The 27,216-nt window shown below is 35.6% G+C and overlaps 2 protein-coding genes across 2 annotated transcripts in view; both read left to right on the forward strand.

Moving 5' to 3' along the window:
• LOC149476674 (uncharacterized) overlaps positions 1-27,216 on the forward strand; it is a 110,986-nt gene that overhangs the window by 68,785 nt on the left and 14,985 nt on the right. The gene's annotated exons all lie outside the window — the stretch shown is intronic.
• Positions 1-27,216, forward strand: part of LOC149476679 (putative ATP-dependent RNA helicase DHX35) — a 59,596-nt gene that overhangs the window by 22,275 nt on the left and 10,105 nt on the right. The window contains exons 3-4 of the mRNA XM_089711901.1: positions 22,364-22,528; positions 26,410-26,490. Of these exons, the coding sequence (XP_089568027.1) occupies positions 22,364-22,528; positions 26,410-26,490 (246 nt within the window). The remainder of the gene's footprint in view (positions 1-22,363; positions 22,529-26,409; positions 26,491-27,216) is intronic.

A 27,216-nucleotide genomic window follows, 5' to 3' on the forward strand; every position in this document is an offset into this window, starting at 1 on the left:
GACAAAAATAAACAATGTAAATAAATATTTATTTTCTTGAATTTAATATAAGTCGGTGTAGTAATTTTTGCGTTATAGCAACGACGAACATACATCTTGAGAATAATAATGCTTTAGTTATGTAAAAATGAAGTTTTATCAAAAACTTTTTCCGTTGACCGGACCGTTCAGCTGTTTTTGAGTAACGAACATCCAATCTGATGTATTTTCTCAATTTTGGTATAGATATTTTGTTTATAATATTATTTTTTTAGGGGTTGTTTGTGAGGACAGATGAAAAAATAAATAAATATGAAATACCTATGATAATAATATTTCTTCCAATTAATTATTAAGAATTTGTTTAAATGTCGTCATTTTTGTTACACATACCATTGTTAATTATAATGAAATTAATACATATATAAATAAGTTATAGAAAGAGATGAATGTAAAAAATATATTTAATTTAGTTGTTAATATATTATGTTTGTAAATATGTCAATAAATTGCACTTATTTGGACGATTCTATCTTAATTTCAAATAAAATAGCGAAAATACAAAATAAATAAATCATATTTGTTAGAGAAACTTATTCTAATACCATCAAATATAATAATAAAATATACCTACATGTACTGTATATTATGTTGCAGTCAAATGGTTAAATCTGCCGTTTTATAAATATCCTAGGATTTTTATTAAACTGCGACGTTTAATAATAACATTGATGTATCTTTTAAGAAAAGATAATCAATCGACAACTTATAATGATGTAGGTTTTTATGAAACGGCTGTTTTAACAAGTTGGCTGCGACATATTATATTAGGTGCTGGTCTTCTATAAATGAGATATCTTTTATAATTGTAATTTATCCGAATTTCATAACATTCACCATTACATCTGTCCGTCCACAATAATATTCTAATAAATTATTTTTCAAATCATAAAAGTATTTTTCGCAAATTTATATCAAGTCCTTTTCATACATTTAATGGAATTGCTTTGTATCTAATAGGAAATGTATATCATCGAAGTAAATGTAATTTGTAAGTGTTATGTTTAAATAAAATTTTATTTTATGCATTTAACGATTTGTATTTAAATATAGTAATACCTTGAAATTATTATTCGTTAGTGTGATTAACGAAAAATATTGAAAAGTGATTTAAAGCTATGTAATTACCAAAAAATGTTATCAATAAACTGACGTATCGATTAGTAATTTAAAAAATTACAAAAAATCTTGGTCCATCCGATGGCAATAATAACTAATTTAGGCAAATGGTATGTGGAATTTCTCTTTTTTTTTGCGTCGGGATCCCAAATAGATTTTTATAGCCTATTATACAAAAGCAGGTAAAGTCGGCTCCGAGGAAATATCCAAATCTAGGTTTTTTGGTTCCTCTGAATGTTAGCGTGCCTTCCAGCTTCCTCATGGGATTAGTGGTTAACGCCTTTCATCATGGTCTTGGATTCGATCCCGAATGAAGCAAATCAAACACACACACAGCACAGAAGGCAGATAGTAGATTTAGTGGATTATAATTTGTTATTTTTGCGAACCACTCCTATCAAATTAACTTACACAAGGTTAGAAAATACTAGGCTCTTATTGATGTTAATTTGTCTTCTGGACTCTTTCTTATTCCTTTTTGTACTTATCACTTTTATGAAACCTAATTATTATTAATTTCACCATACTGTTGTCCTTATATACGAAACATACATTCGCGGCAATAAAGCAAAGGTATTACTGTATTTCATATAGAAATATGTAACGTTAGTACGATCTGTGATTTATATGTTATAAACGGGTAGATTTTACTTAATTGTATGTGTGACAGTGATGCTCAAAGTGTGACACCCAGTCGATCAGTCGATAATCGACACTACAAACGAGTAAATTCTTAATTAGGTACATATTTATTATTCAGGCACCTTCAGTCATTTTTATTGTAACAATGATGTTACATTATGTATGATATCTCAGGAAATTTAAAAATTCGTACAAAAATGTACAACAATCAAAACGTAACAATATATATGTAGTATGTATGTTTGTGCATATTAAATATGTAATCAAAGGTTTGAATTCATTCAAGGAACAATTTTTGTAAGGATATTAAAGTCTTATCCAAATAACCAAAAATATTACATACAAAAGTCGAATAAAAAAATACATGCAGGTATTAATGAATAATTTTTATTTAAGTATTTTGAATTGCATAAAAAAATTGTCGTTTTTGGGTGTCACAGGAAAAGTTTGAAAACAGCTGGTGTATTTATGATAATAAAATTGTTTAATTTTCGTTTTAAGTTCATATTTTATTCATATGCAATATTGTTGATTCATGTTCAAATAAAGTATATGTTTAAAGAAGAATATACCTATTTACATAATTTTGGCTTTTCATTTATCCCCATTAATTTGTAAGTAGGCATCTAATGAATGTATGAAATAATTCATTTTTGGGCTGAGTTTGACATTTGTTATTCAATCATAAACAGTATTTATATTGCAAATATAGTTCAGTCACAATAAAGGTGTCTTGAACTAATTTTTAACTAACTATAGTTTCGAATATGAATATAATAAATTATCGAAGTAAATTGTTGAATTAAATTTATTAAATTATTGAAGAATTAATATAATTTAATATATGACATTTCTACATTTTTATTACTTTTTAACGTGTCAAATCATTGGCACGTGATTGATAAACAAACACAATTAAATTTAAATAAATTGGTTTACGAAGGTATAAAAGTAACAATAATAGAATGAACAGTCGAGATTACTACGCCTACGCTTTCCGCCCTCTCTTGAACTTATTTAAGCGCGTGACTTCGTTCATGTGCAATAATCTTATATATAAAAATGAATCGCAAAATGTGTTGGTAAGCGCATAACTCGAGAACGGCTGAACCGATTTCGATAATTCTTTTTTTATTTTATTCCTTGAAGTACGAGGATGGTTCTTATGTAGAGAAAACGTAAACATGTACCACGGGCGAAGCCGGGGCGGACCGCTAGTTTATAATAAATCATCAAAATAGCTTGTGACCTAACAATTTTTTAGTTCAAGTTATCTAGTAGGCAGCAAAAATACACTGATTTTTACCAAAATGTGTTGCTATAAAAGTATTTCTCAGAAACATACATAAATCCAAACAATTATGTTTTATAAATATTTGTACTTTTGCTGTAAATGTAGGACGTAGGTACTTATTTAATATCAACAACTGATTCCGGGAACTCCTCTGGAGTTTCCCTTTGTAAATAGGGGAAGTCCCGTTAATACAAAATAATTGAAATAGTATCTAATCTTCTAGATGGTTCTTTATATAAAATGTATGAGTTACATGTCATAAACTTCAAGTGGTTTGAAAAGCACTTTGAGATATAAATGACGATTGTTATAAGTATCGTTTTTATTAATTTCTTCTAATATAATAAACTGGATCGTTTATGACTGTGTGTAAATTGATTTGATTACATGCCATACCATGCTATAATTGCCATTGCGTTCACACGACGAACACACTAACACAGTAACTAAATAAGACAACATTATCTAATTTGTTCGTGCAATTAAACTTTAAAGAATTTGAATTGAATTTTCTTTCGTTAAATACATTTATTGATATAATAGTCAAAATCATTTTAAATTTTAAATTTATTTAAAGGGTATTGTTGAAAAGACCCGATTTCTCTGTTGCACCGCAGCATACTCAACATCGTACGATGAATTGTTTTAGTACCTATAGACTTTACGTCACAATACTTGAATTCAAGTAACTGTAACTTAATTTACAATTAACATTTTTTATTATTCGTCTTGAATATTTCAGTTGTATTTTTAAATTTAAAATTACAACGCGTTGTAGAGATAACGTTATTAATACATGTTTTGACGTTTTCTGAATTTGATAATTTTTGTACAGGCATGTTTATAATTTATAATTATTAAATAATCTAGTTGGTAACCATCGCTTGGTTATTTTTTCATGATTCACGTTTCGGATTGAAGAGATAGAACTTTAGAAGAGTTTTGAAAAGTTTCAAATATTTTTAGAAGAATTTTTCATAAATAATAAAAAGAAAGAGTTGTAGTTTTCGACGATTCCATTTCGACGTTATGCAAAGAAATTGTAATCAGAGAAATTACGCACTTTGAAGTAGAGGGACTACCACGCAAACAGCTATAGCACGTTTATATATATTATGTTGTGTAGCAATTGCCAACTATTGTTTGAATACTAAAATAAATCGAACAATTTATTGATCGCACCAAACGGCAGGAATAAAAACTTTCACCGGAATAAAGTTTTATTTTTATATATTTCCAATTTTTCAATCCTTGGTTAAAACTTATTTGATGAATAACGTATTAAACTACCATTACAAAAATGTATTCTAATTACCTGTATTTTACAGTTTACAGGTGACATTTTAATATTATCGTGTAATACTTAACCCTAAATTACATTAAAGACCGATTTTTCCATCCTTCGTTAAAACTTAGCCGTTCAATAAAGTATTACACAAGAATATTAATGTCACCTGTAAACTGTCAAATACGGTCAATTGGAATACATTTATGAAAAGGCTAATACGCTATTCGACGAATAAGTTTTAACCAAGGATTGAAAAATCAGCCCTAAGTAAGTTAGAAATGTATTAATATACATTTGTAACTAAATTAAAACTCAATGTGCTCTATTACGATTAGGGTTGCCAACCGTACTATAATACAGTAGCACCTCGTTAAGTCGAACCTCGATAAGTCAAAAACCTCCAAATCTCGAAAAAATGTCTTGTTCCCTTCCCTTCAAACCCGAAAACCTCTATTACTTGAAATTTTGTCCCTCTGTTAGTCGAAATAATCACCGAGTCCCTCCAAGCCATTTTGGTACATATTTTCACTCTATAACTCGAAAAATCAAATTTGACCTCTGTATCTCGAACATAGCGTTTTATTTTACAACCAGTACACTATTGTTTCTTAGAAAACATTTTAGGAGTATACGATAATTAATTTATGACTCACGAAACACGTGTTTGCGTTAAGTATCTGATGACGAAATTATCGATTCAGTAGCTCAGAAAACCGATACTAATGATTAAGATGACATAGAAGACGTGAATAGTACCTACATGCGCTCCATGGGTTTCCATCAAAGAGGCAAGAACCGTATTGAATACCTTACGAAATTTTATAAAGCAAACCAGTATCTTTGACTTTGAAAAAGAAGAATTTTCTGCTCTTTATAGATTATAAAATGCTAGAGAACAACCAAATTATCTAAAGCAAAAAAAATACTGACTTTTTTAATGCCATATTTTTTATTTTAAAATGATTTGAAATAATGTTGATTTATAATAAATAAAAACATGTTTGTGACCTCTGCAAGTTGAATTTTAATTTATTTTACCTCTGTAACTCAAAATTGATAAGAATAAACCTCAAACTCTTTATGTCGAATCAAAATCCGCCTAAGTCGAAATCCTCCATAAGTTGAAAACTCTATAACTCGAATTTTTTGGCGTCTCCCTTGATATTCGACTTATAGAGGTGCTACTGTATATAGTATTGTACTATATTTCGGGTCTGCGTACTATATACTGTTGAAAACATATATAGTACGCAAAAATACTATATTTTCAACACCGACAAATGTTACAAACAAATCTTCATTAAAAAAAACGCGACTTTTAATTGTTAAGATGGCTTAGTCATATAACCTATTGCGCATATACCAGTAGCGAGAAGAAAGAAACAGAAGTAGTGTATCATTAATAATATCATTAATAAAACAACCGTTTTTAACGCAGTTATTTTTATTTAATACTTTTTAGTGTATTTTTCAACACGAATCAAACGAGCCCAATCTCGATAAAATTGAGTCAATATATTACTAAGTTCCTATGGCCACCTTCCGCTTCCATCATCAAATCAGCTCTATGTCATGATTATGTTTCATCGCTGTCCAATTTACATACGTATACAAAATTTCAGCTCAATCGGTTACCGGGAAGTGAATCAAAGTTACTTGCTACATTTCAATTAAGTCATCGAGTACATATAAAATTGCTCATAAAATAAAAACTACTGGGCCTATCCGAATAAAATTTTTATGGGACCAATTCGACACCATCCCGCATCGAACAAACAAACAACAAAAATAACGTAAATCGGTTAAGAAACCTAGGAGTAATCGGTGTACATACATACAAAAAAAATTGTATACCGGCCGAATTGATAACCTCCTCGTTTTTTTTTGAAGTCGGTTAAAAAATGAGCTTTTGATTTATATTAATTTAAAAATTTAATGTGACAAAGCTTGACACTTTTATTTTAAACAAAAAGCTGTTACACAGTGCAAGAAGTGCAAAAAATATAGTTTTTATAAAAATAAATATAGTTATATGTCTATTTTTTGTTTTTCCCATAAAATACTATATTTTTTTTAAATGTACTATATTTTTTACACCTTATTTCGAAAATACTATATTTTGATGATGAAGTGTTGGCAACCCTAATTACGATAATTCTTTCAAATGTTTAAAACGAAAGAAAAGAATTAGTTATGCAACGTGTCATAAAAGTGTGTCAATGACCGACCTGACGCGGCCCAAAAGTTTTGACTTTGACCCTATATTATAAAATCATTCTGATGTCTAAAGAAATCTCAACAGATTGGATAATACTGTATAATATGTAGTAACGTTTTAAAAACTTACTAACATGTACCTTAAAATTGTAATTAAGCACATGAAAAAAAAAATAGCGTGTGTACCGAGCACATGTGTCAGAAGTGAAACTTCTTTGGCAAGATTCTAAGTTACCAAAATCGTCGTCTTTTATTACCATGCCATGCCATGACTGCCATAGGTACATGACACGTACCAACCCCTAGAGAATATTCTCTCACTACAATTCAATTTAAAAAGATTCCGAAAGTAAACAATATAATATTGTTTAATCAAACAATTTTGTAAAAATAAAAGTCGAGACTCGTGCTTCATGTGCCATCGCCTCTGTACGCATTTATTATTTAAATTTAGATCCACTATTAACAATATTCATTGAGAAGAATACAAAATAAGTGAAATAAATGTATGCAAATGTGAAGTTGTGGTTAGTACGGTTTTTGTATGATAATGTATCATGTATTTGTGTTTAAAATTATTATAGTTTATTAAACTCTATCCTTATTTTATAAGGTTGTTACCACAGATCACAGAAACTAAAGGGAGATATGGTTAGGGGGCGGGGCCGGTGTCGCAGCAATATGTACAAAAAGAGAACAAACTGTAGCGGTGCTGTATACGTACGTCACTTACAATCTAGTGTGCGAACGAATAGTCGCTCTCATATTTTTGTGTGATGACACGCACACAACGCGAAGTATTGTATTGATTTTGTTTGCTGCAGTTGTGTGCGTAACTTTTTTATGAGACACGGTTTCGTACTCAGCGCAAGCGATTGGCATCTCTCTAGATCTCTATGGTTGTTACGAACATTTTATTAAAATTTAAACGACTGTACCTACTAACAATATATGAATATTCGTGATAAAATATTTATGTACACGAGTTTCACAACTTTTAAGGTCGCAATAACTAAATAATTATAATGAAAGAATAGTTCCTGAGATTAGATCATTCTATAAAACAAATTATTCAACTTTATAATATGAATATTTAGTGTTTATTTAATGTTAATGATAATAATAACGATCGCGTGGTTTATGTCTCATGATAAAGAAGTATGCCGATTCTGCGACAAATGAAATCTAACCATACACGTGGCCAAGTTTATAGTGATGGTTATTTATTTATTTTAAACTAGCTTTCCGCCCGCGGCTTCGCCCGCGTTTTCAAAGAAAAACCTGTTCCCGTAGGATTTCCGGGATAAAACCTATCCTATGTCCTTTCTCGGGTATCAAAATATCTCCATACCAAATTTCATGCAAATTGGTTCAGTAGTTAAGGCGTGATTGAGAAACAGACAGACAGACAGAGTTACTTTCGCATTTATAATATTATAAGTATGGATTTCATATCTATCCAATATTATTTTTTACAAAAATAAATATATTCTTACTAGCGGTCCGCCCCGGCTTCGCCCTTGATACATATTTACGTTTTCCGGGATAAAATATACCGTATACGGATTCGGAAGAATCCCTCTTTTAAGTAATGGTAAAAGAAATTTTGAAATCGGTCCAGTAGTTTTTGAGCTTATTCAATTCAAACATACATAATAAAAAGTAAAAAAACTAAAACCCAACTACGACAAAAAACGACGCTGAAAAAGTATAAAACAAGATTTTCAGAATTCCACTATGTAGAGATAAATTTTCATGTTTGGAAAGGCGTAGTCACACGTTGTCAAAGTGCTACGGTAGATATATGTAACGTGTGACTACGCCTTTCCAAACATGAAAATTTATCTCTACATAGTGCAATTCTGAAAATCTTGTTTTATACTTTTTCAGCGTCGTTTTTTGTCGTAGTTGGGTTTTAGTTTTTTTACTTTTTATTATTTGTACTATTTTGGTGTTAAAGTGTATTTGTGGCGCATAATATTAACAAAAGTTAAATTGATGAACTAATAAAGAAGCTATCAACGAAAAGATGTGAATTATATGCAATCAGCCCATGAATACAGGTAAAGTCACAAGCAAATGCTAGTAATATATATATATTCAAAATGTGCAAGTAAAAAGCTTTCAAATGATACCAAACACGGCATATTTATCTTAACTTTATTTTTTTACTCTGTATGTTTTGTCCGCTAGAGGGCGCCACATTAGATTTTGTGAAACCCCATATAGCCTAAAACCAGCAGACAATTAAGACGCTTCTAATGATATGTCATTTGTCGAATTCTGATAAGTAGTTTAGAAGTTACGAGGGAACAGATGAACATACATACATACATACATATATACATACATACATACATACATACATACATAGCCTGTCAAAATCATAACCCTCCTTTTGCTTTGCCGTAGTCGGGTAAAAAATACAAAGGTTTCCTCTTTATAATATTAGTATAGATATAGATTAAGGAGTTCTTATTGTGTCTCGATTATTGGTGTTGATTAAACAAAATATTATTTAGAACGAAGAGGGCCTTTGCGTTCTTTATTTTTAAGACATATATATTCTCTCATTTATATTCTAGACGACTAGACTAGTTCCAAACTTTCTTTTTAATCGTAAACGATCTTAAAAAGAAATCAATGTGGTGCTTCAAATTAAATTGTATTTCCTATTTTTACATACATGAGATATTCATTCGAATAAAATGTAAGACGTGACAAGTAGTAGTCGCTCATCGAAAAATATAAATAAAATAAAGATAAGTCCATATCATTCAGGAAAACCTACTAATAATGAAAACCTATTCATATTTTGACATCGCTCCTATACAGGGTGTACCAAAAAGTAGTGATGAACGGAAGCTGAGAGGTAGAGGACCTAGAGGGCTATCCGAATCACCCCCATGTATGTTATGCGATTTTTCGTATTTTCGGAGTTATGACGATTTTTTCCATTTTTCACCTATCGCCGAGTACGATGATATTTTCACTCATGCTGACGTCAATGATTGCGGAAGATGCTTGATTTTTTTTGTGTGCTAAGCTGAAAGATAGGCCAATTCAGTATGGTAACATTAACTATCGTTAGATCTTTGAATGGAATAAAAAAAATAATTAAATGGCAAGAAAGATAAAATTACCCAGTATGTTCACCACTTCAAGGGCCCGTAAAAAAATAAAATCACATAAAAAAAATTTTCCGTTTGACTTTTAAAAACTTGCTCTATCTATCAGATAGCTACCCTGAAAATTTCATTTTATTATTCAGAAGGCTTCAATCGAATAATTTAAATCTAAATGTGGTAAGTGCAAAAATTGAATTAACATGATGATCATTAAAACCAATAAATAGGTGTTTAATTACCAGAAATTTTTAAAATAACCCCGCTGTTGCTCAATGCAAGTGCGACATCACCGTAAAAAGTTGTCTTTTAAATGTCTGAATGCCCTTTTATCATTTTTAATGGTTTCTTCTGTTACTATGAATTTCCGGGTTATTTCGTCTAAATTGTGGCATTCTCTCAAGTAGCCGAAGTCTTTTTAATATTCCCATTGAAACAAATCAATGGGGTTTAGGTCGAAGGACCGTGGAGGCCAGGCTTTAAGGCAGGCTTCACCGGCGCATGCGCAGGCTGCAACGACCAATCCATCTTTCAGGGTATCTTGGCCCTTTAGCCTGGCCTGCACGGTCCCCGGACATAAACCCTATTGATTATTTTCCGTGGGGATACTACAAAGACGAGAGACTGCCACAATTTGGACGAAATAACCCGGAAATTCATAGTAGCAGAAGAAACCATTAAAAATGATAAAAGGGCATTCAGACATTTAAAAGACTACTTTTTACGGTGATGTCGCACTTGCATTGAGCAACAGCGGGGTTATTTTAAAAATTTCTGGTAATTAAACACCTATTTATTGGTTTTAATGATCATCATGTTAATTCAATTTTTGCACTTACCACATTTAGATTCAAATTTTTCGATTGAAGCCTTCTGAATAATAAAATGAAATTTTCAGGGTAGCTATCTGATAGATAGAGCAAGTTTTTAAAAGTCAAACGGAAAACTTTTTTTATGTGATTTTATTTTTTTACGGGCCCTTGAAGTGGTGAACATACTGGGTAATTTTATCTTTCTTGCCATTTCATTCTTTTTTTTATTCCATTCAAAGATCTAACGATAGTAAATGTTACCATACTGAATTGGCCTATCTTTCAGCTTAGCACACAAAAAAAATCAAGCATCTTCCGCAATCATTGACGTCAGCATGAGTGAAAATATCATCGTACTCGGCGATAGGTGAAAAATTGAAAAAATCGTCATAACTCCGAAAATACGAAAAATCGCATTACATACATGGGGGTGATTCGGATAGCCCTCTAGGTCCTCTACCTCTCAGCTTCCGTTCATCACTACTTTTTGGTACACCCTGTATTATTCCCATAATTTGAGTTTATTCATTACGAGCGTTTAAAAATATTTCTCTTAACTCTGTATAACATTAGTGTACTCTAGCTTTAAAATTTAAATAGATTGACATTTCACAAAAAACCAGTTTCCGCTGTGGCCCGCGACATGAATATTTATATCTAAATTCTGAACATCGTACGATCGGTGGTGCCATGTGACGTCACGTGGTCGCGTGCTAATATTTAGTAATTATTATTTTTGATTAAATTATTATTAAGATAAAGTAAAAAGTAGGTTAAAAAGTTAAAGGTAAAGGTTATTTGGGTGAAAGGTCCGACGGAATTGGTGTAACCGTTTCGGAGATAAGCGCAAACTTCCCCCACCACGCTACTTTTTTGCCAAGAAGTTTGCCGGGCGCTATAAATAAATGAGTGCATTTAACAATAAGCTCCCTCGTCCTCCTAAACGAGACGCACCTGGGCGCGCCTGACAAACTCAGCGCGTCTGGCTACGTCTCGTACAGACAGGACGAATGCTCCCCGTATGGGCGTAAGTACCGCGGACTTGCGATCCTTATCCGCAAGTCCATCCCTCACACCCCACTCCCCGCTTTCACATCCCAATCCTTTTCCGCGCTCGGCATCGAGGCGGAGTTTCCGGTGGGCAGGCTGCGAATGTATGCTGTATACAGGCCGCCCGGGGGGAGAGTTGACACGAACGAGGTGAAACGTCTTTTCGCCTCGAGCGTGCCGACGATCGCCGCGGGTGACTGGAACAGTAAGCATTCGCACTGGCTATCCCGCCTCGATTGTTGCAACGGCAAAGCCCTTTATAACATTATCGATTATAACGACATTGTTATAGAGGGCCCTTCCGAACCTACTCATTATCCTCGTACAGACTCCCACCAAGCGGACGTCATCGACTTTACGATTCACAATGTGATCCGCCAGTCGATGACGCAAACTGTTATTGTGGACGATCTCGGCTCAGACCACCTGCCGGTATTGGTCGAGATCACCGCAAACAGTTCCGCGCTTGCCCCATCCTACTCCCGCCGCTGTGTTAATTGGGAGTTATTTGCGAATGCGCTTGAGCGCTCTACGCCCTCACGCGCGGTTTCAAGCGCCGAGGACGTGGAGATATTCGCAAATGACTTGCATGATGCACTCAAGTCCGCTCTTGTCCAAGCCACGACTCTTAAACCGTCCACGTCCATACTCCCCCCCATTCCTTCTCATATCAAAGCCCTTATCCAGAGGAAGCGAGCTCTGCGACGGCAGTGGCAGCATTCGCGCTGCCCCACCCTCAAGCGGCAACTTGCTCGTTTGCGTGAGCAAGTTAGCGATGCGCTTGAGGCGAACAGGATCGAGGGCTGGCACCGTGCGATCGACTCGGCCGCCGAGGACTGGCCCTCGCTCCACAACCTCTGTCGCAGGCTTAAATCTTCAACCGCCCCCGCGCGCCCACTCACCGATTCCGCGGGTAATTATATATACGCCCCTCAGGGTCGCGCTGACTTGTTCGCCGAACATCTGGCACAAGTTTTTCAGCCGAACCCCCTGACGCCGTCGAGCGCCGCCCACGCAGCGGTGGTGAACGAACACCTATCAGGTTTTCTAGCATCACCGATACCGCCCGCTGAGGAAGTATTCTTCACCTCCCCGTCCGCCGTCCGCCGTGCGATTTCGCGTACAAAGTTGCGCAAAGCGCCCGGTGAGGACGGCGTGACGAACGAATCCCTCCGCCACCTCCCCCGTAAAACAGTCGCGGCTTTGTCGCGGCTGTTTAACGGTATATTACGCGCCGGTCATTTCCCTTCAGTGTGGAAAACCGGTCGCGTAATAATGATCCCCAAACCCGGCAAGAATGCCTCCTTAGCGGGCAGTTATCGACCCATCACCTTGTTGAGCACAGTCTCCAAAGTGTTCGAGTCACTACTGCTGCCTATGCTGCGTCCGTACGTGTCGCCGCGCGCTGAGCAATTCGGCTTTCGCTCGGCACACAGTACCACCCTTCAGGTATCTAGAGTATTGCACCATGTTAGCTCCGCCTTGAACAGGAATGAGAGAGCGGTCGCAATATTCCTAGATATCGAAAAGGCTTTCGACCGCGTCTGGCACGAGGGTCTTATATATAAGATCCTTACCACCACCCAATGCCCCGCGCGACTCGTGAGGATATTGCACTCTTTCCTCACGGACCGCTCCTTTCACGTTTCCGTGTCCCCCGCCATTTCCCGAAACCACTCTGTGCAGGCGGGTGTCCCGCAGGGCAGCTGTTTATCGCCCGCGCTATACTCCGCCTACACAGATGACTTCCCCTCCCCCGCGCCAAATTCTAATCAAATCCTCGCGCTATACGCCGACGATGTAGCTTTGATCGCCGCATCGTTGAATACAACGCATGCGATGGTTAAGGCGCAACGCTGGCTTGATGTGTTGCCTGCGTATTTCGATCGTTGGCGGATATCTGTTAACGCGCGAAAGACACAGGTGATTCGGTTCGGTGGTTTGACTCCCTCCCACCAACTCACTCTGGCTGGTGAGCAGATCCCATGGTCCGATACCGTCCTTTACCTAGGTGTAACTATTGATTGCCGGCTTCGCTTTAACAGCCACGTGAAGCAGGTAATCAACAAGTGCAAGGCCGCCCACGCAATACTCCGTCCGGTGTTATACTCCGAACTCCCGCTGCGTATAAAGGTAAGCGTTTATAAAACCTACCTACGGCCGCTCCTCGCGTACGCCGCGCCCGCCTGGTATGTGTATGTGTGTGAAAGCCTGCGCCGCAGAATGCGCGCGCGGCAGTCACTCGCATTACGCGCTATCGTCGGTGCGCCGAGGTATGTGAGAAACGAGCTAATACGTAGCGATCTCGGTGTAGAAACGCTGGATGAGTTTATCCTTCGTCTCTCCCAAAATATGTTCTCGCGGGCGGACGCTTCCTCTCATCATCATCTCCGAGAGATTGCTCCGCACCGCGCCATTCCCGGGTCGCGTCGTCCAAATCCGCGCGACCTACTACCACCCCCCTCTCCTAAGGCGAACACGCCGTCCTCACCACCGGCATTGCAAACAATGCCGGCGCCCCATACCGCGCTTCCAGCGCCACCTACCGCCCACGCACTCTGTGCGCCCCTTACTATTCCCTCCTACCAAACCTATTCCCACGCGCAAATAGCGCAATCCCTAACAACGCCCCCACCCACGCAAGCCCCGCCTGCGACGGCGCTCACTATCGCGCCGTCTGTCGCCTCACCCTGCATAACTCCTACACAGTCGGTACACAACGTACCCAGCCACTCCACCGCCCACTCCCACGCGCAATTGGCGCCTCCTACCGCTCCCATCGGTTTTGTGTCGCTCCCGGGTTCCCTGTCCGTCCCTGGCTTAAACACAAGTTTAAGCCGGGCTCGAAAAACTAAACACGGGTCGGTTGAGTCATCGCAAAATGCGAAAAGATTAAAGGTATCAAAGTCGGGCACAGTCTCCTATACTGTGCCCCAAATAACTAACACTTTTATTCCCAAACAGGGCGATTCGTCCTCCCAGTAACCCGCCCGTATTAGCGGGCGGCGCCATACACCTGCTGCAGAGGACGAATCGTCCTGAACAGCATCCCCCACGCAGCCTCCTAACGGAGGCCGCGTGTGTGAAGACCCTTGCTTGCTTGCAATAAGCTCCCGTCCGATTAGGGCCCTTCTGGCCTCCTCCACTCAAGCGACAGCCCAAGCCGAGTTTCGAGATCCCCGTGGCGGGAAGACGAACTTGCGCATGTCGCTACCAGGGTGAACCTTCAGTTCACCCCCGCGTCCGCGTTAAAATGTAGAAGCCCTTCTGGCTAACATTGAGAAACACTACACAAAAAAAAAGAAAACAATAAGCTGTTAATTTGAATTTTAAACCAGACAGTGCAAATAATATATTGAGTAAATGATTGTCAATATGAGTAAATGATAGCACGTTAAAAAGCTTTCAATAGATTAAATAGGAATAAAAAATCAAGTGTAAATAAGGATTAGTAAGTTTTAGATATATAGATAGTATAGTTTACATAGTATTTAGTTATCTGTGGTAAGTCCCGTGTCCCCTTGTGGGGTATAGGACAAAAATATCGCATTAATAAAACAGGAATATAACTTGTATAACTCCATCGTGTCCTAGAAATAAAAGACGATCTTACCAATAAAGCATGTAAATAGACGGATCAATTTCTACTTTACTTCTATTGAATATGGTTTATTTTACTTCGGCATATTGATTAAGAATTGAGAAAACAACATATTCGTGTAAATATTAAATTAAGTTAGCGCATGCAGAATTCGATGTCTGGAAATTGCTTGAATTTATGTGAAGGTTACATCTATACTAATATTATAATATATAAGCTGAAGAGTTTGTTTGTTTAAACGCGGTAATCTCAGGAACTACGGGTCCGATTTGAAAAATTATTTCACTGTTAGATAGTCTATTTATCGAGGAAGGTTATAGGAAGATAGGCTATATATTATCATCACTCTATGAATTAATGAGCGGAGCAATGCGGGTAAAACCGCGGGGCACTGACTATTACATAAGTATACTGTGTCAGTTAAACAATAATTTATACAAAGAAAAACAATTTAATGTTTTATGATAACAGCTTTATATTAAATACACGTAAAGTGTTAGCGGTAATTGTTAAACAAATAAAAAATAATTGAAAATATTGTCACTTCGTTGCTATTAAAAACCAATATGTTTCAGTCTCTACATTACAATGATATGAATTATAAATATTGTTATTGTTTAAAATTTTAAATTATAGTTCACGATAGCATAGATTAAGTTACTAACGACAGAGCAGAGGGCCTAAATGTCTATGATCGGCCGTCATTATAGATGTATCATGTATGTATATTCATAATCGGCGTAATGGCAGCAAACATCGACGAGCACTTGTTGGGCCAACTATGCCCATTGTTAAGAGGGCTCATAACATATTTGATTTGTTATTTTTTATTTTATTGACGATTATTCATTTGTTGAACCATCGATTCGATAAGTACATAGATATACATACAAGATTAATAGTAAATGCTGAATATTATTTATTTATTATATTGACATATTTATCGATCTATCTGACTCATCACATTGAGATAATATTACTACGTATGGAGGAGACACCACGAACAAAATCTGTGCGCCATTTTTTGCTCTAACTAAGTTTTTAAAATTATTATCTAGTTAGGTACTTACCGATAAAAATTATTCCTTTACACTTTTCCGTATTATTTGTATTATTTGTGCAATATCGTAACGCACACGAAGGCATATTTTATGAGTTTCACTTTAAAACAAATAAAAAATGAGCGTGCAGTTACGCCATATGGCGTATGTTGAGCGGAACATAAGTGATGTAGGCGGTGTCGTCTCCATATGTATATCTCAATGACTCATCATGATATTTTTTTTCCAGACAGTTTGTAATCTGTAATGTCTGTAAAGTTTGTTATATCTACGATCAAACTACACGTAGTAATTATTTAGTAATATGTACTCAAAGATAAAACCTTTTTACATATGTAAACCTTTGTAAGTGATTATTAAAAGCCAATATTTTTAACTACCTACGACGTTGCCTGGCAGAGTTGTCTGTGAGCCATAAGGCCGCCATATATGTACGATTAACTTTGGCAAAGGTTTTTTTTGCATTTTAATTATTTTATGAGTAATCCTTGTACAAGAAAGTGTATTTTTTTAATAAATACCGCCTATTAATATGTACGAGGAAAATCTAATCACAATATTATGATCAATCATTGATATAGGTACTATTGTTTTCATCAGATAAATATAATTACTGTAAATAAGTAAATAGTTTCAATTGATTAGATTAAATTTTTATAGTCATCAAAATAAACCAGTTATTTTTAAAAGCAATTATATTTTTTCCCGCATGGCGGATAAAGTGACGAGAAAGTATCATTAATATTTATTTCATTCAAACTCAAACTCAAACATTTATTTATTCAATTAGAGACTTCTAGAAGCACTTTTTATTTACATACCCACTATCTCTACCCACTCACTCCCTCCCTCTACACACTCACTCACACTACCCACTCACTCACACTACCCACTCACTCACACAACCCACTCACTCACAATACCCACCCACTCTACCCACCCGTTCAGGCTAGGCACACGCTCACACTACCCACCCGCTCACACTACCCACTCACGTCGTCTACCCACTCACCCCTCTACCCACTCACTCATCTACCCACTCACTCATCTACCCACTCACTCCTCTACCCACCCACTCCATCTACCCACTCACTCACGCTACCCACCCACTCCCTCTACCCACCCACTCACAATACCCACCCACACTTCCCACTCACTCCCTCTACCCACTCACCCCTCTACCCACCCACTCTTCTACCCACCCACTCCTCTACCCACTCACTCCTCTACCCACACCCTCTACCCACTCACTCACACTACCCACCCACTCACAATACCCACCCACTCCCTCTACCCACTCACCCCTCCACCAACCCACTCCTCTAACCACTCACTCCTCTACCCACACCCTCTACCCACTCACTCCTCTACCCACTCACTCACACTACCCACCCACTCACAATACCCACCCACTCTACCCACCAGCTCACACTTCCCACTAACTCCCTCTACCCACTCACCCCTCTACCCACCCACGCCTCTACCCACCCACTCCTCTACCCACCCACTCCTCTACCCACTTACTCCTCTACCCACACCCTCTACCCACTCACTCCTCTACCCACTCACTCCTCCACCCACTCACTCCTCTACCCACTCACTCCTCCACCCACTCACAATACCCACCCACTCTACCCACCCGCTCACACTTCCCACTCACTCTCACTACCCACTCACTCCCTCTACCCACTCACTCTACCCACTCACTCACTCTACCCTCTCACTCTACCCAGCCACTCACTTACCCACTCACTCATTCACCTGCGAATGCCCGACCGCCGACAGCGAGAAGTCCAGCAACGCGTCAACAGCAGCCGCATTGCCCAACGTACAAGATTAAACCTTTTTGTTTTAATCATTGATTTTTATTGAAAAAATCGGTTGATTTAAATCTTGATTTAAATCATGATTTAAATCAAAATGATTTAATCGTGCCAACCCTGCTTTTTAAACGTCATTACATATTTTTCACATTTACCACTGATTCGATAAGCAGTATCTACGGAGAAGAACCGGCAAGAAACTCCATAGTTGCTCTTTTTAATCATGTCAGTTTTACAATTTAATTTTCAAAATACATATGTTTTCCTTAATACTGTAATAGGCTCTCTAATTAATTCAATATTGATATCAAATTTACCTCTTATATTATCTAGTATAAATAATATTTGTTAATTAAAATTATATTTAATTAATTTAATTACTTAGCTGTTAATAACATCTACCAAAATGTCATTTTCCTTAATCATTAAAATATAAACATAGATTGGTTGGGTTTTTTTCTTACTCCTGTAAATCATACGAGTAATCGATTATTATTAGTCATAATAAAACAATAATTTTCTGTTACTTGATAACGATAAGATGTGAGTGTGTTGATATCGTGTTCTCAAGTGGAGATTAAATATAATGTGTTATGGAATCTTAAATTTGAAGACAGGGCCGGACTTGAATCATGGCGTGCATTTTATTTTTGTATATTCCAATTAAATTTTATAAGACTTAGGTACATGTTAATTCTTATTACATCGCTTTTTAATACATTTTCGCTCCTGCTTGTAGAATCATATCTTTACTTTGTATATTTTTATCCGATGTTCTAAGAAATGTGGGAGTTGCAAATGTAGCGTTTTTTGTAGAAGACCATTTGTTTATCTAATACGTCCTAATTCCCAAAATATTGTTTCTTGAGAAATAATCTTGTTGAAATACTTTTTAACGCATTAAAAAACAGTTTGTTATATTATTCAACACGACAATTGGAACACATCACAATGTGCATTCCCTAGAGACATTGTTTAGACTAGATTTCTGTTGATTACATCTTATAATATAAAAATGAATCCCAAAATGTGTTGGTAAGCGCATAACTTGAGAACGGCTGAACCGATTTCGATAATTCTTTTTTTATTATATTCCTTGAAGTACGAGGATGGTTCTTATGTAGAGAAAACGTAAATATTATGTACCACGGGCGAAGCCGGGGCGGACCGCTAGTTAAAAATAAAATTAGTACTGTTAAATCGAACGCGAGGAAATATATCTATAGTATCGGGGTTTACATAAGACACATAAAACCGAAAGAGAAGAAGAAATGAGATTGCTCAATTGAGATAGCGGGATCAAATGTGGCCGAGTGGTCAAGCGTCGTCCTGGAATGACGAAATCGTTATTTTTTCTATACCTTAAAAATTGATATTTAAAATTGATATCGTAGCTATCTGACTAAAATTCTACCTGTTCTAATCATTTTCGGGTATTTAAAAAGCTTACAGTGTAGAAAAAAAAAGACGTGTGGCACTCGGGGACTGCCGCGGTAAAGCTATTGCATGCTATGCCTTCAAGCCACACCTCCGCGCCCGTCGGAGTGGGGAGCATGAGGTTTTTCGTTACTAAATTTCTGGATTCGGGCCCCGCGCTCAAGGCTCGCGATAGAAGCTATGCAATAGCTTAAATGTTACGTGTGTTTATTTTAATGTGAGCCTGCCCTAAAGCCATCTCTGTAAAAAACAAAAGACTATTTCAATAATTCTTTGAAGTTGAATGAGTACTTACATTGTTAGCTACTATGAAAACATTGTTTGTACATTAGTTACATAAGTTTGTACATGTACATTGTTAAGCAAGGGATATGGGATGTTAATTGTTATAAAAATCACTACATAGTGTAAAACAAAGCCGCTTTCTCTGTCGCTATGTCCCTTATCTTTAAAACTGTGTAACGGATTTTGATGCGGTTTTTTTAATATGTAGATAGAGTGATTCAAGAGGAAGGTTTTAGTATATAATTTATTAGGTTTTAGAAAAAGCAGGCGAAGCCGCGGACGGTAGAACGTTACAATTTACAAATAAAATCCTGTCTACAGGAGTCGGTCACATACAAAGTACACATACAAAGTACAAACATACAGGTGAAGCTTTACGTTTTAACATTTTAAATACAAAATTTGATAAAAAATAATTTCTAAATCTAGTTCAGTTATGAGTAGGGCATGTAATATCGGAATAGTTTTGAATTCCGATATTGATTTCCGATATTGAGCTCAATATCGGAATTCCGATATTGATATCGGAATTGGACATATATGTTAAAAAGGTGGATTTTATTAATTAAAAACCTATTATAATCATATAATCTTTTATTTGGTATGAAAATAGTTATTTTACTGCTAAACAACTTAATTTAACTGACTCAAAATAAACATGTTTTAAGCAATACAATTTCAAAAATATAAAAACTTATATTTAACTGTTTAATTTATTACACGACTAGTTGTTTTACTGCTAAAATACAAATTTAACTACAACAACACTACCTAGTGTTACCTAGTAATAACCCAAAATATATAAGTGGCCTATTTGGCAAGTATTTCTTCTCTGTCTTCAAACCTACACAACACATGGACTACAAATATATGGCTTTACCTATAATGCATCCAACGTAACTTCTGTGCTCAGTACATTCTCGATATCATACAATTAAAATAGCACTACTGGCCCTGGACCCGATCAAAGGGCCATGTCCAGACAATGTCCCGCCCATATTTCTTTCCCCGTCCCGTTGTGCAGACGTGCTGTCTGTTCCCCTGTCACTAATTTTAAATACTTCCCTAAATAATGGTTTGTTTCCACCAGTTTGAAAACAAGCTCGAATTGTTCCCATTTTTAAGAGTGGCAATCGTGAGCTCATTTCAAATTATCGCCCAATCTCCATTCTTTCTACCTTGTCAAAGGTTTTTGAATCAATGGTTTATGATGTAGTCTACAAGCATAACTATAGCCTTTTTTCTGAATTCCAACATGGTTTCGTGGCTAAAAAGTCCACAAATACAAATCTTATCTCATAAGTCATATGTAAGTTACCTAATTGAGGCAGTTGATTAGGGTTACCAAGTCGACGCAATTTATACCGATTTCTCATAGGCCTTTGCCAAGGTCGCCAGAAAACACACACAGAGTTAAGAGGTGTTTACTTCTTAACTTTACAGTTCATGAAAGTGACTGATGCACACAGCAGGTGACGCTTTGTTTCTCTGTGCGAGCGAATAAGCAAGTGTGAGTTATACGCTGTGAAAGAGTGAGATAGGCATACTGAAATGCGTCATTTCAATCACCACTATACCTATTTCTTTTTTTAAATCTGCCTAATTATTTAAATTGCCGCAAATTTTAACCTCAACTTAATGATTTAGCACTGAATAAAAAAAAATCTTAATTCCGATATAACGATATTGGATCACTCAATATCGGAATTGTAATATCGTAATTTTCATTCCGAGATTCCGATATTGCGAGATTCCGAGATTCCGATATTCATGCCCTAGTTATGAGTAACTGAAAATAAAACGCAAATAATTTATAATTATCAAAGGGAAACGTGTTTCGAGATAATGAGTGAGTCATACAATATTAATATCAAAAGAGCCGATAGCTCTGGATGAGATTTCAGAATGAACCAAATAAATCATCTCAAAAATTCAAATATCAAAAATTCGTGACTGATTATGAAATGAAAATAAATAAATGCAGAGTTTTTAACGTCAAAATAAGAGCAATTTAAAACCTATACTAAGGGCTGATTTTTCAATCCTTGGTTAAAACTTATTCGTTCACTACCATTTCAAAAATTTATTCTAATTGCCCGTATTTTACAGTTTACTTTGACCTTGAAATATTATCGTGTTATACTTTATTGGACGGATAAGTTTTAACCAAGTATTGAAAAATCGACCCTAAAACAAATAGATAGTAAAAAAATAATAATAGATAATGCCTGTTTTTCTGTTTGCTGCGGCATAAAGGCTGGGCCATTTTTGCCGGGATGTGACAAATTACAATCATGAAATATAGATTATTCATTATAGGTATTTGATTTTATAATTTAACTAGCTTTCCGCCCGCGACTTTGCCTGTTTTATCTAAGACCTAATAAATTATAACGTATACGTTTCTCGAAAATTGCTCTATTGAAAAAACGCATCGAAATCTATTGCGTAGTTTTAAAGATTTAAACAAACAGACACACAATTCGTAGGTGTATGTTAGTTACATTGTGACACGACAATTTTATGTGTGTAGAGATAGAGATTATTTTGTGTTATTAATTTATTCGCAGTACCTTCACGAAGTCGGGCATAAGGTATGTGTCACACAGCCGCGCGTCACCGCAGCGGTGACGCTCGCGACGCGTGTCGCGGAGGAGCGCGGCGTGCGTTTGGGCGACGAGGTGGGGTACGCGGCGGCTATGACCGCGCAGAGGACCGTGGATACAGGGATTGTGGTAAGTTTTTAATACGTTTTCATTAGCTATTGTTGTATGTTTGTTTTTAGCTGTAAAATACCTTTAAGTATAGGTGTTAAACAGAAGACGGAAGCTTTGCTGTTATATTGCATACTAAATTAAAACTAAATGTCGTCAAAGGTTTACTTGTGATAAAAAAAATTGCTGAAATAATACATCTTCTTCTTCACTACATAGTTTAAATAAAGTCGCTTTCTCTGTCCCTATGTCCCTATGTATGCTTAAATCTTTAAATTTACGCAATGGATTTTTAAGTGTTTTTTTTTATAAATATCATCCAAGAAGAAGGTACTTATATAATTTTAATTTATTAGGTTTTAGACAAAGCTGGCGAAGCCGCGGGCGGAAAGCTAGTACCTAATGTATAAAATGCAAATGCAAAGGACCTATCAACGCACAACCCAAACTAATGCACCGATCCATATTATAACATTTAGCATGACAGATAGCTACTATGACTATCTGTACAATTTATAAGACCACGCGAGTGAAGCCGCGGCAAACAGCTAGCAATAAGACAATATATTATTTAATCGTCTGATGTTTTCTGATGGCAGATATTATTCCGCCTTTTACATTGAAATTTAAATATCCCAAATCATTTTTCAATCAATTATATAACTCGATTATATCGATTAGGGATATCACTAATCGGAGTATAATTTAAAGTTAATAGTAAATACGTAACGAATTAAATATATCCATTAGGGTACCACGATAATGGATTAATTACAAACACAAGGCCCGCATATGTGGAGCTGACCTAAAAACGCACGTGTCGCGCACGTGTGAAAACGCTCTTATAAATGGCGCAAAATAACAATTAAAAGTATGCCGGAAACTCAAACTCAAATAATAATTATAAAAATAATTAAAATGATACGTAAGTTCTATTAAAATCAAGCTACTGCTTAAACTCGAAAAAAAAAGCTAAATCATACTCAACCTTAAACTCAAACTCAAACTCAAGTCACTCTGTTTCAGCATAAATCTAGTAAATATTCATTAAATTTTTTACTCAAACTCAAAAATATATTGAAATAACTAGACTTACTAGAACAGCTTTTAAATCTAGACGACATACATATTTATTCTGTGGTCATTCCAACCATGACATCATTACACTTCTTTTAGTACAGTCGAGTAATTAAATACGAAATCTATTAATAAAAATAATATTATGCAATGTTCGGCTATTCGGTTCGGTATAGCTTTAAAATAATATTAATGGCCAGAGTTATATTGTTAATGGTTGAACGCGCTAATCTCGAGAACTACAGGTTCGAATTTAATAATTGTTTTTGTGTTGGATAGTCGAGAAAGGCAGGCTATAACGCTACGAGTAAATAGGAGCTTGAGCAGCACATTTTGTAAATACATGTTCAAAATAGGTATTGCAAAGACGGGAACTATGAATGCTTCCGTAATATGTAATTTTAATTGTTTATTTTTCCGTAAATTATTTCAGGTGAATCGTACACACTTGTAATAATTAAATATCTACTAATACAGATAATCTATATCTGTTACAGTTTTTTTACCTACAGCTTCGATCAGCTGACTTTCTGTGAAAGAGTAACATACATCCAACCTCACAAATTATCACGTTTAATATTGTAGCCTTTAATAATAAGATTTGTCGTTAAAACTAAGAACTAGTAGGATAGAATTTCAAATGACCAAAATAACATAATTTAGCCGTTAAAAAATCCAATTATAATGGCTCTAACGTTAATTGAGACAGGTATAAAGTCGACCTGTTGACCTCAGCCCGACCCTGGTGGACCTTATCAATGTCCATTACGAACTTAGATTTTTTCTTTAGTCATTACATTCAGGTCATGAAGGAATTTCAACCTTTGGCCAAGGAGAGAAAGTGCATTTTTGTTTATGCTGTGTAATGTATATGGGCTTAGATTTTTTGTTACTCATTAATCAGATCATTTATAAAGAAAATTCAACTTTCAGTCAAAGAAAGAAAGTTCGTTTTCGAATGTAGGCAGTTGTTTGGTAGAATGGTAGTAACTAAGGTATAGAAAAGGAAATCAAGATACAAGTTAAAGGGCCAAGGTTATGTTAATCGGTTGTTATGATAACCATTTATGAATTTATTTATACAATAATCCCTTTATTTTGTTTGCTCATATAGTAAAATGTAACGTTAAAGCATATTCTTTCGTGCATGAAGTAGCTTTATATTTGTGAATAAAAAAAAATGGTAATTAGCTATCCGATTTTATCCATAACAAAGAACAGGGACAAATCTAAATCTAGTTTCAATTATTTAGATTCTAAATCCTAGACATAGGTACGGTAAAAGGCATCTAGCAACCGGTTTGAAGCTTATATAGGTAAAAATTTATAGACATTAGACAATCTTAATTTGGAAACTTGATGTTACTTTACTAGGAGAGGAGATTTTCTATGCTAATATTATAGACTAGCTGCGCTTCGCGTTTTCACCCGCGTGGCTCCGCTCCTACTGGTCTTAGCGTGATGATATATAGCTTATAGCCATCCTCGATGAATGGGCTATCTAATACCGGAAGAATATTTCAAATCGGACCAGTAGTTCCTGAGATTAGCGCGTTCAAACAAACAAACTCTTCAGCTTTATAATATTAGTACCTATAGATATGAAAAATAATCTTCTGTCAGTTTTTACGGAAAAAAAAATCACAAAAAAGTCTTAAGTTTTAAGGGTTTTGATAACTTTCAATTAAATAATAATAATATTAAATGAATCTTTATCAATCTTTTATTAATGCTATGGTCACCGTTCAACCTTGCATGCTGTAAAAAGTGGTTTGAAGTTAGTTTTTTTTGTCTGTTCGTCAGTGTTCACAAGGTAAACGGCTGTTACTTTGTCAAAAGATATAATATAGGTCAAATGTAGTAAAGAATAATAATGTTATTATTAGATTTGAAGACATTTCTGAAAGAATACACAATTGAATATTGAAGAAAGAACTCTATACTAGGTATTTTAGATATACAGGACGTCCCACTGTTGGTATACTAAGCTCAAAGGAGGTTATAGTTTTGCATACGCTGAGTACGTAAGAAATACTTATAAAATTCTAGACGCACTTTTTTTTCAAATAGATGAATTCTTAAAACTCTATGTGTACACCCATAACAAGCAACCCGCCCAACTTTGCCACCAGCACGTGAGCTATCGTTTAAGATTATGTTTTCATAGACAAAATGCTCACATTAGAGAAGCGGTATATGCCGGCTGCGCGAAGCTAGAGAAGAAAACATGGATTTTCAGGAAAAATTTAGCAAAAAATTTTTTACGTTATCAGTGTATGCAAAACTACCTACGCGCTTAGTATACCAATAGTGGGACACCCTGTATACTTAGTACTTACTCTGTAACAGGTAACTACCAAACAACTTTTAACTGACTTATATTGAAAAGGCATTATCTAATGCATAAGTTAAATTGTATTTTCTTTTTCTTTACACATTTAGTCCATTGAAAAGTTACATTTGGGTTTGCGTTTTTTAGAGGACGCAATTTTATTTTTTTGATATGTAGGGGGGGTCAGTGTGAAGCTATCACCAAGTTTGTGGGGTCGCCACCCTTGTCCCACGGCCGCCATCTTGAAAATAGCGGTTGAAATGGTTTTTACGATATATCTCTTAAACTATTTATCTGATAATAAAACAATGTTAACATTATTCGTTGCAAATTAAATTCTCTACAACTTAGGTTCAGTAACTTTTTGTCGTATGTTCAGAAATTAGAGATGTTTATATTTTTCAATAAAACTTTTTTTTATAAGTTTATGAAGTAAAAAATGTAAGATTTCAATGAACTAATTGAATAAATGTATATTATTATTTATTTTCAGTTTATGACAGAAGGCGTGTTGTTACGAGAAATGTTCGCATCGCCGCTGTTAATGCAGTATACTTGTATCGTTTTGGACGAGGTGAGATATTTTCAATTTTCTAATAATAATAAGGAAATTAGCAGTCAATATTAAAGTGCAATAAAACGATAAGTTTTGATTAAAAACAACTGGCCCTTATCTGATGCAATTAAACAATATATGTAGTTTATACACAATACCTGTTTCCTTATCTAATCGAGAATATATTATATTTTATATTGTATTGATTTTAGATAACCAATTAATATAATCATGAGTAATTGATATTAGTTAAAACTGGTTTTAATTAAAAATACGGTCAAATCTCGTATACCTAATTGTTTACTAGGTGAAGCAGATATAATTGAGTTTTCTTGTTTATAAACTCGTACTTAGTTTAAACTTAATAAACTAACATAGTTTGCAAATCTTAGTGTTCTTATGCTAAAAATGACCGCCTCCTTGGTACAGTGGTTGACGCGTGAGCATAGAACCGAGGGGTCCTGGGTTCGATTCCCAGTGGAGACGAAGAAAAAAAAATGTCTCGGTCTGGTAGGACACGGAAGGCTGATCACCTACTTGTCCCTAAAGGAAATGGATCAGTGAAACAGATGTATGCATAATGCATCTGCCCCTTACCCCACTAAGGGGACACGGGACTTCACTTATGCTAAAAATGAAAAGTTACTTGAATGATGTTCATAAACTAGGTACATAAACCAAATTTCTTTTAACAGTACCTATTAGAGTTGGAAATGTTAAAAAAAAAAATTTGCGCGAGAAAAT

This window comes from Colias philodice, chromosome 27, assembly GCF_061535455.1.
Source record: "Colias philodice isolate Cphi_HAF_F1 chromosome 27, ilColPhil1 Martin Lab GWU primary, whole genome shotgun sequence".
Taxonomy (NCBI): domain Eukaryota; kingdom Metazoa; phylum Arthropoda; class Insecta; order Lepidoptera; family Pieridae; genus Colias; species Colias philodice.